This window comes from Vipera ursinii (genome assembly GCF_947247035.1).
Source record: "Vipera ursinii genome assembly, chromosome: 8".
NCBI lineage: Eukaryota > Metazoa > Chordata > Lepidosauria > Squamata > Viperidae > Vipera > Vipera ursinii.
The window spans coordinates 7,816,782-7,826,687 of record NC_139519.1 but is presented as its reverse complement, the minus strand read 5'-3'; the positions used below and the strand labels follow the sequence as shown (position 1 = coordinate 7,826,687).

At 46.3% G+C, this 9,906-nt stretch overlaps 1 protein-coding gene across 1 annotated transcript; it reads right to left on the bottom strand.

The window, feature by feature from the left end:
- Positions 1–252: 252 nt before the first annotated feature.
- Positions 253–9,477, bottom strand: GINS4 (GINS complex subunit 4). Its single transcript, XM_083368905.1, has 7 exons — positions 9,374–9,477; positions 6,326–6,412; positions 4,944–5,057; positions 4,055–4,152; positions 3,329–3,417; positions 2,906–2,996; positions 253–1,309 (listed from the first exon to the last, which is right to left on the bottom strand). The coding sequence occupies exons 1-7, from the start codon at positions 9,449–9,451 to the stop codon at positions 1,213–1,215; spliced, it is 654 nt and encodes a 217-aa protein (XP_083225031.1). The 5' UTR covers positions 9,452–9,477; the 3' UTR covers positions 253–1,212.
- Between the last annotated feature and the right edge of the window lie 429 nt (positions 9,478–9,906).

Here is a 9,906-nt window from a genome sequence, read left to right as displayed (position 1 = left end):
CCTGGAAACAGTGAGGGAACGGCCCACACTGCCTTGGCCCTGGCCCAGAGACCCTCACATCTGTCCCACTCCTGCCCAGGCCCCCATAGGCACCCTTGATGCCAAAGATGTAGAGCTGGCCATTCCCACCCAGTAGGCCATACGCACTCTAGCCACGCCCACCCAGTAGGCCACGCCCACCCAGCCCCCTGAGGGCAACCGCAATGCTGATGCGGCCCTTAATGAAATTGAGTTTCACACCCCTGGACTAATGTTTCTGAGTCACATCCAAAAGTTATACACACCCACATTGCCCAAATAGGAAAGTACTGCATGTTAAAACCTCTTGAATAGATGTTCCCGCTCAGTTCGTTCATGCATTTCTTACAGCTGCTTTCCTGAGCTTGGTGCTTAAAATTGTGTTATTTTTTCCCCCTGTTCTCCATTAACATTTCAGCAACCCCATCACCCCCTGACCTGCCTCCCTCTCGTACATTCTCTGGGTACAACACAATGGACTAGTGGAAGATGGGGGAAACTGCCAAGGGACTGAAGGAGTGTAGCGTGTGATACAATTGTGCACAACCTAGCATTCATCTGCAATTTTGTCACCAAGGTCCCTGATGCTTACTGCCGATTTTCTTTAATGCTGCAACGAAAGCACTAAAAATACATTTTTTAAGGAGCTACAGGGTGAGACACGTCTCTTTCCCTCAAGCCCTCCTTCCCCCAAATTAAAAAAAAGACTCAACAGCTTCAGACTGGCCTCTCCAGTGACCTTCCTGCCATGCCTTGCAGCTCTGGATGATGGGCAAAAAATGTTCTCCCAGACAATAAAATGACCCACTCTTTGCTGAACAATGACATATTTTCATTCCATGGCTTGAACCTGGCCCTTCCAGAACAGGCCTACTGCCACCTGCTGGACAGGTAAATGATAGGCCCTTTGAGCGGCCCAGTTGTTGAACTACAGCATTCCACTTTCCAAATCTTTTCTCCAATGCCAGCAGCCTCCCCTTCTTTGGTGTGGGTAGCACCCCATTTTCCAGGGATGGGATTGCACGCCATTGTTTCAGCAGCACCAGCAGGCATCTGATGCTGGAATCAAACCAGTCGAATTAAATTTCCAAGGTGAGACACGAGGCATCGCCAAGCACGGGCTCCCCAGGCACAGAGATTCTTCTTATGATTGGTACCTTGGCAAAAAGGCCTCTGTAAATAAATCCATCTGATCTAAATGAGCTGAACTGCCCCAGAGGCCACCAAGGGAGCAATTGTCTTGTAGCGGATCAAATGTTGGGAGTTTTCATCCAAGTCAATCACGTAATCTCTGAAAAGAGACAAAAGGACAATAAAAATAGACTGTTCTTGTAATTTTATACACACTTATTCGTAGGCTTATTTCTCAGCTTTTTTCCAGGACCTCTCTTTCTACAAATAATACAGAACGTTCTTTCTTTCCATTCTTTCTTCCTCCTACAATAGAGTAGAGTTGATTGGGGGGGGGGGGGAGAAACAGCAATTATCTCCCTGGGATCTTTTGGGGGTTAAATAAGCCCATCTAAGCTCATGGAGAAAAAGTAACTTTAACACACAAAAAAAATAATTTAGGGTTTCCGTTTTTCCTCCTTTTTTATGCAGGGCAGCCTTTGGGAAGCGAGAACTGTTCAAGGGCAGAGCTAGAAGAAAAGCTCAATGTTATAAAAGTAGCTTTCATGTGTTTCAAATGAAATTAAATCCAGTACTATTGTAACATAGGGACGCGGTGGCTCAGTGGGTTAGGACGCTGAGCTTGTCGATCAGAAGGTCGGCAGTTTGGCGGGTCGAATCCCAAGTTCCGCGGAACAGTGAGCGCCTGTTACTCGTCCCAGCTTCTGCCAACCTAGCAGTTCGAAAGCACGTAAAAACGCAAGTAGAAAAATAGGGACCACTACGGTGGGAAGGTAACAGCGTTCCGTGCGCCTTTGGCGTCTAGTCATGCCGGCCACATGACCACGGAGACGTCCTCGGACAAGCACTGGCTCTTCGGCTTTGAAACGGAGATGAGCACCGGCCCCTAGAGTCGGAAATGACTAGCATGCATGTGCGGGGGAACCTTTACTTTTTACTATTGTAACAGGAGGCGAACCTTTTCTGCCATGGTACCTGCCCTTTGGAAGATCATTTTCCCCATCCCAGGTAAGATTGGCCTCAACTCTATTGATCTGCCAGAAAACCCTGTCAGCAAACTGGGGGATCCCATGAAAATCAGGAGCCCCCAAATGCCTATATTGTAAGTAGGATTTTGAATTAGTCTATTTGTTTACAGTTGTAACTTATTTTAATGTTTTTAATAGGTCTGTTTTAATCTTAGTTGAATTGTGCGTGCTATCCAGAGTCACATACATTAAATTTAATAAAACAAAAAGAATAATTTAATGATTTTATCCCACTCCTTTTCACATCCTTAATATTCCCCCTCTCTTATTAAAAGTGAAAGGGAAGATCTTACAGCAATTCCAGGTGCCCCGTCTAAACTTTTGGGAGAAGGTCTTTCATGGATCAAGGTGGAGTCAGAGGCTGCCCAGATCTTTCCTCTGGCTGACTGACCATTTGCAAACAGTAAGACTGAATCCATCTGCACCAAACATTATAATAAAAGACTGAGATCCCTTTTTTTTACAATTGCCTTCATTCGTGAGATCCCTTGGCTTGAATATGCATTGGAACATCTAACTTGCACCAAAATGGGGAAATTTTGACAATCAGCCAAGCATCTTTCAGGAGGGCCAAATATGTGAGGGCTAAGAGGAAAGAGGGGGAGAGAGAGAGAGAAACCGTTCTGGTGTCTTGAAAATCTCATTGACCAATCGAAAACCCAGCATGCCCAGCCAGTCCTGTTTTCTAGCTATTATCTTTTCTCTTTGTCGCCAACAGAATTCCCAACCTCTGCTCATCGTGATCTGGGTCCACCATTATATTTTCCTGTCTCTCCTTCACCCTCAAGAAGACGAAGGCGTCCAGGTTGGGCTTGGGAACTGCCAAGAAAGATCGGAGAGGATTAAAAAAAAGGTTTTCCTTAGCAGCGTTTAGAAAGATCTCATACCACAATATATGACAACACTAAAGTCTACTAAGCAACATTTCTTCAGCCACCATGTCTGTGCACGTGTATTGCCATTATCAGCAGCAGAGAGGATGTTTTCCAAGGCCTGCTTCTCCCCTTGTTTGGCCCAAAGGTCCAGCCCCTCTTCCCCCACCCACCCACAAATCTCTTTCAGGGAAGTCACCTACAGCTCTCCAGCTGCTCTTGGGCCTAGGGGGTGGGCCCTGACTGAAGATAAACCACCCTTCCTGCATTCTTCCTTACCGGCCTTCAGGAACTCAACTTTCTGAAGGTTTGGAGGCATGTGTCTCAGTGCAATGTTTTTGAGATGATTCTCTGTGTTCGCCATGTACCTAAAAAGAAGAGATTGTTTCATTGTAAAACAAAATGGAAGCTTCCTATTTCACTATGCAGTCGCTATGCAGACTGACAAAATGCAATTACAGTTAAAGAAATAGAATACTGGAGGCAAGTGTTCGCTCATCTGTGCCCTAACTACCATTCCCAACCCCCCCACCCCCACCCCCGGCCCTGAGGGCCACGTAGAATGATTTTTCCTAAAACTATCAACTTCTACTTTGAAGTTTCTTTGTTGTACAAACTATAAAAGTAAATGTAAGCCTTTGTTCCAGGGTTTTTCCTCTACAGCAGAGGTCCCCAACCTTTTGGGCACCAGGGACCGGTTACGTGGAGAAAGGTTTTTTCCGCGGACCGGAGGAGGCCTGTTTTTGTGTGCTGCCTGCATCCCGCAGATGGGCCTTTGCTTGTTCGTGTGGACCGGTTGCTGGCATGCCGCGGCCCGGTGCTGGTTCACGGACCGGGGGTTGGGGACCCCTGCTCTAAAGGGAATCCTTTTTAATTGAAACATTTCAAATAAATAATAAATGAAATGGCCTTCCTTGTCTTGGTTGCCTAATTGGGGTCCAGCATACTGAGGCACGTACCTAGAACACATATTTGGTCTCCCCCCACCCCAAACCTTTTACTCACTCTTTGGCAAAGGCAAACTCTTCTGGGGACAGGATGGATGGTTCTCCTTCTGCCCGAGTCTTTTCCTTCTCTAGGACATGGGGGAAATATTTCTCAATCTTTCAGAGGAAATAAACAACAAAGGTAAGAATATACAGTCACTTCTGCATTGCTGCAAGCCAGCGATGGGACAAAAAAAATCTCTTGTTCCTCTGTCATTATTGATTTCCTTGGCTAATGTCCCTAATGTCTTTAGGTTCAAGGAATCTACCACTTCCAAGGCTATCCCTTGCATAGGTAGCTAGTACAAGGAAGAGTCATAGAAAAGAGCCCCAAGCAAGAATTGAATTGAGTCAATTTCGCATAGTAGTTTATGGGGCTGGTCTTATGCTGGCTAGGGAATTCTGGGAGTTGAAGTTCACAACTTGCCAAGATTAGACAGCCCCATTGTAGTCCATTTGGACTTCCTACATTAATCCATCTCTTCTAGCCTCCCAGACTAGAGTTGGGTTCACTTGCCTAAACCAACCAATTTAGGCAATACAATAGCCTGCATTCACCTAGTTTACTGTGACCAAATTAAACATATCCTGGCTTTGTACACTGGCACAACAAATGTTAGGACTCAGATTACTTCAACTGAGTTTGTTGCGCGAATCTAGTCCAAGTCAGATTCCTTTGGAAAAAAAAAATCATCAATTATTACTAGACAATTTAGCAACCTGCAAAATGAAATCCACCAGTTGCATTGATGCAACTATCCTGAAATGTTTAATAGGAACTGATATGCTAGGAAAGAAACAACGAGCATTTGGCTGCTACCTTAAAAACAGGCCAAGAGCAATTCTAAATGCTTCTGCTATTCACCAACTCCCTGGGGTGTTTAATTAAGCCCTGGTGGGGTCATTACCTTCCGAAGTCGGCAGCGCAAGTAACTGCTAAGAACATAACGGATTCTTTCCACTTCCATGCGATGAATACTAATTTTTAAGTCCCCTTGTTTGCCTCGTTTCAAATTCTCTTCCTATGGAACAAATAACAACAATAAAAAAACCATTGTGATTTTTCAATAGACCAGGGATTCTCAAATTTTATTACTAATGATGGATTGGATTTGCTCCCTTTGAAACAAATTTACTACAAGTAGTCCCCAACTTATGACAATTGAGCCCCAAATTGTTGTTGTTAAGTGAGTTTTCCCCATTGTATGACCTTTTTCTGCAGTAAATCATTGCAGTTGTTAAGTTAGTAACACGTTTGTCAAGTGAATCTGTCTTCTTCACTGACTTTGCAAGGGGTGATCACATCCTCCCAGGACATTGCAATCACTATAAATATGAACCAGTTGCCAAGCATCTGGATTTTGATCACACGTCCATGTGGCTGCCACAACAGTTGTGTGAAAAGCAGTCACAAGCCACTTTTTCAGTACTGTTGTAGCCTTGAAAGGCCATTAAATGAATGCTTGTAAGTCAAGGACTACCTGTACTCACTAGAAGATATGCAACTTTCATCCTACTCTTAACCCACCCCACCCCCTTGATCACTTGCAACTGCTTAGCTCTACAGTAGGTGGGGAAACAGGAGTAGCAGCTCATCACAAGAGTAGTAAAGTCAAGAGTTCAGACCCAACTGGAAAAAGGAGATCTTTGAAGCTCTTGATTTTCAGCGCTGTGATGCAAGGCGGCCTGTTAAGGCATACCAGCAGACGCTCTGCAACAGAAGTGAATGTCAAAAGCAGCATCACACCAATGTGATACAAGGTCCATCTCCACTGTATATGTTTTGTGACGTTTCAAGAACAAAAAGAGCAGAGGTTGCATTGCAGTGGTGTGACAAGAGCCTTGGTGGAGCAGTGGGCTAATGCCTCCTTAAGTAACACCAGCTGCCTGCAATTAGTGCAGGTTTGCATCCCACCAGGCTCAAGGTTGACTCAGCCTTCCATCCTTCCCAGGTAGGTAAAATGAGGACCCAGATTGTTGGGGGCAATTAAGCTGACTTTGTAATAATGCCGCTTGGGGTGTGTGTGAAAGCCCTAATAAGCAGGCATATACATAGAATGAAGGCTACTGCTAAGCTTGTAAGCCGCCCTGAGTCTTCGGAGAAGGGCGGGATATACTGTAAATGGAATTAAAATAAAAAAAAAATAAAAAATAAAATAAAAACATTACCCTTACGGAGAATGTTTTTTTTTTTCCAAAAGAGGGTTACTGGGCTGGAACAAGAGTGGCCCATGAATGCCCTCCTGATCCAAGACCAGCCATGTTCTGTTGACCTCTTCTGATGTCTTACCATGTGTTCAAGCTGCTCCATGACACATTCAACGATTTCCGTTTTGCTTTCAAGCAATTCAGGGGCAAATTTCTCATTCATCCAAGCCTGAGAATAACAGCAGAAAATGGGCGTCATGGTTACCACCTGAAACATTTTCCTGGTCCTCACAATCTTCTGAGCTTTATGTTCCCAGCTCTTCGATGCTTTTGTTACGGTCCTGGCTGATCAATAGCTCCCACCCTCTCTGACTATCTTACTCTGAATGTAAGAAGGCTTGTAAACTAACCCTCTAGAAGCCTCCCCATGGTTGTTGTTATTGTTGTTCAGTCACCAAGTCAGGCCCGAATCTTCACAACCCCACGGACTACAGCACACCACGGCCTCCTGTCCATCACTGTCTCCCGGAGTCTACCCAAACTCATGCCAACTGTGTCGTTGACACTATCTAACTATCTTAACCTCTGCCATCCCTTCTCCTTTTGCCTTCCATCTTTCCCAACATCATCAGGGTCTTTTCCAAAGAGTCCTCTCTTCCAGTGGTGGGATTCAAATATGTGAACGACCGGTTCTCTGTGTGGATACCACTTCCGGAAGTCCATTGTTGGGCCTGGGCAACAAAATAAATAGCTACCGGTTCTGCCGAACTGGTGCGAACTGGCTGAATCCCACCACTGCTCTCTTCTCATTTGGTGGGCAAAGTATTTGAGCTTCAGCTTCAGTATCTGTCCTTCCAATGAAAGTACCCTCATAGTATTTGCTCAGAAATAAAGGTTGATCCTTAAAAAAAGAAATCAAACTAAACCAAAATAAGAATCATAGCAACTCTGTTAGGAATACCCTAATCTCATCCAAGAAAATATTGAAAAGTTCCCTTTCCATACTTATTCCTGTCAAGAGAAAAAAAATCTGCACCTCTACCCCTTCTCAGCCACCTGGTCAGTAGCAATATTCGTTTTGTCTACTCTTTCAAGACACTAGTAGTACAATCTCAAACTGCCGAGTGTCTGCAGAGACTGATCAACTGTAGCTCAGTCTGTGAGGGAAACAACATGTGTGAAACTGATTCCAAAAGCCATGGAATTTAACGTTCTATTCTGTTAAGACTTGAAACTGTACAAAAAAAACAGTTGGTGTTGAATCAATTTTAAATAACAAACTGAGGTTGATGGAATTTCATGAATTCATGGAAACAGAATGTGGACAGATAGAAATAAGAATGGATACAAATAATAGAAATAAAGAAGGCTGGAATGACAAAAAAAAACACAGTAGGGAACATGAGGTAACGGTCCCAGGGCAGGGCCTCAAATACATCTACACCAAGGGTCCTCACCCTTGGCAACTTTAAGACTTGTGGACTTCAACTCCCAGAATTCCTCAGCCAGCTTTGCTTAAAGTTGCCGAGGTTGGGGATCCCTGGTCTACACAGAAGGAATCTTCTCCAGTTCTAGAAATGCTGGTCTAGGACCATAACCAACATTTGATTTGCACCTCTAAGCATATTCTGTAGTTCATCTTACACATGTCTATCAATATACCAATAAACCCTTAGCAATCTACAGTGGGCAATACTGAAGATCTCCAGCCATCTATAGGAATATGCTAAGAGGGGGCTTTTCCTAAAAGCAAAGTTCCTTCTTGAGTGATAGTTACACTCAAGAAGGTTGCACCATATGATCTCTTTATCTCTTTCATGCTTCAGAGGCAAGTAATAAGTTTCCTATCTCAATTATTTCTTTGCTGTATGTGCAAAGAAAGTTTGAATCTGAATAACCTTTATTGTCATTTCCCTGTATAGACGATGACACACATCAAAATGAAATTCCGATGCACCCCCTCTCTCCAAAAAAGAGAGAAAATGCCAGGCACCAAAGTGTCACCATCCCAAGGACAATAACAACAAAAGGGGAAAGAGTGAGGAAGGAGGGGGCTTTTAAAGACCTGATCCTATAACTAATTTAAAAGAGGGAAGAATTAGCCCTATTCCTTCCAAGCTTCATCCCCTACCGCAGCGTTTCCCAACCTTAGGAACTTGAAGATGCGTGGACTTCAACTCCCAGAATTCCCCAGCCAGCATAGCTGGCTGGGGAATTCTGGGAGTTGAAGTCCACGCATCTTCAAGTTCCTAAGGTTGGGAAACGCTGCCCTACCGCAGCCTTCCTCAGCAGAGGATTCTGCATAGGGCTTTGAGTTCTGGTTGCTACAAGCCCAGCGTAATAAGCAGCAGGGCGAGGAAGGCTAATCTAGCAAATTGAACCAAGCAAAAACCAATTCAAAGTGTTGCTCAGACAGGAATGGTTTTCTTTTCCTAAACTGCCCACTTTACTACTTGCAAAGGTGAACATGGCATGAAGCTGTTTTGTTCAGGCCCAGGGATGCGGGGGGGGGGGGGGGTTGGTAGTAGAGGAGAAGCACGTCTGGCATGCTGAAAGACACGAGTTATTTCCGTTTCGCCCTGTATCCTTCAGTTTATCCCACCCAAAGCGGAAGTTTCCTACGCACTTCCCCCCACCCCAGGGGTCGGCAACCTCGGCTCTTTTATGACTCGTGGACTTCAACTCCCAGAATTCCTGAGCCAGCTGGCTCAGGAATTCTGGGAGTTGAAGTCCACGAGTCATAAAAGAGCCGAGGTTGCCGACCCCTGCCCCACCCCAACCAGAAAGAACAAAGGTGTGTGTGTGTGTGTGTGTGTATGGGGGAAAATGGGAGCTCCATCCAAAACCTGGCGTCTTGAACCACCGCTTATGAAGGCAAACACCTAACAGCTCGGGCTGCCACCAACCAGCTCAGCCCGGGCCAATCAAGTGCCAGCTGCGTTCACACGGCTTACGGATGCAATGCGATTTTTCGGCTTCAAACAACTTGCAAGCGTTCCTTTCTGCCCGCTCCGCCCCCGCGTCCTGTACTCAGCCGGGCGCGCTGCAAAACCAGCGGGCAGCCTTCGCGTGAAACGAGTCGGCTTTAAACCCCCCAAGCCGCGCCGAACGGACCCCGTGCTCGTCTGAAAAGGCCCCGTTCGTTCCCAACGGAGGGGGTCCCCAAGACCCTCGGGGTGGGGGGGCTCACCTCCTCCAAGCTGCAGATCAGCTGAGCCGGCGTGAGCACCACCTCGTCGCTACCCGCATCCGAATCCAGCTCCGCCATTCCCACGAGCGCGCCGGGCTCCCGCCTTTCCCGCCACTGCTCGGTGACGTCAAATCCTCGAGCGCGCTCCAAGAGGCGGGATCCCCTCGCCCCCCACCAGGCGGGGAAATCCTCTTTGCCCCGCCCCTTTTTCTTAAAGGAACCGTGGCGGGACACGCGCTCTCGACTTTGGAGCGAAGGAAGCGGCGTCCTGGCGCCGCCACGGCCGACGGCGCCTTCGTAACGTGGGAGCGGAGAGAGGCTCCGGTTGACCGACTTTGCCCTTTTGCGTTGGCCGATGTGTCTCGCCTCCAAGGCAGCTGCGGGAGCTCAGCTTGGACGTCCCCGAGACGTGGAGGGGACTTTGGAGGTCTTCTAGTCCAGCTCCCTGGTCAAGAAGAAGCAGTCGCAACCCAGCCTTATTGTAACTCCCTGTAAGGTCCCTCGCCCTTACTTAAACTTGAGATACTATATCA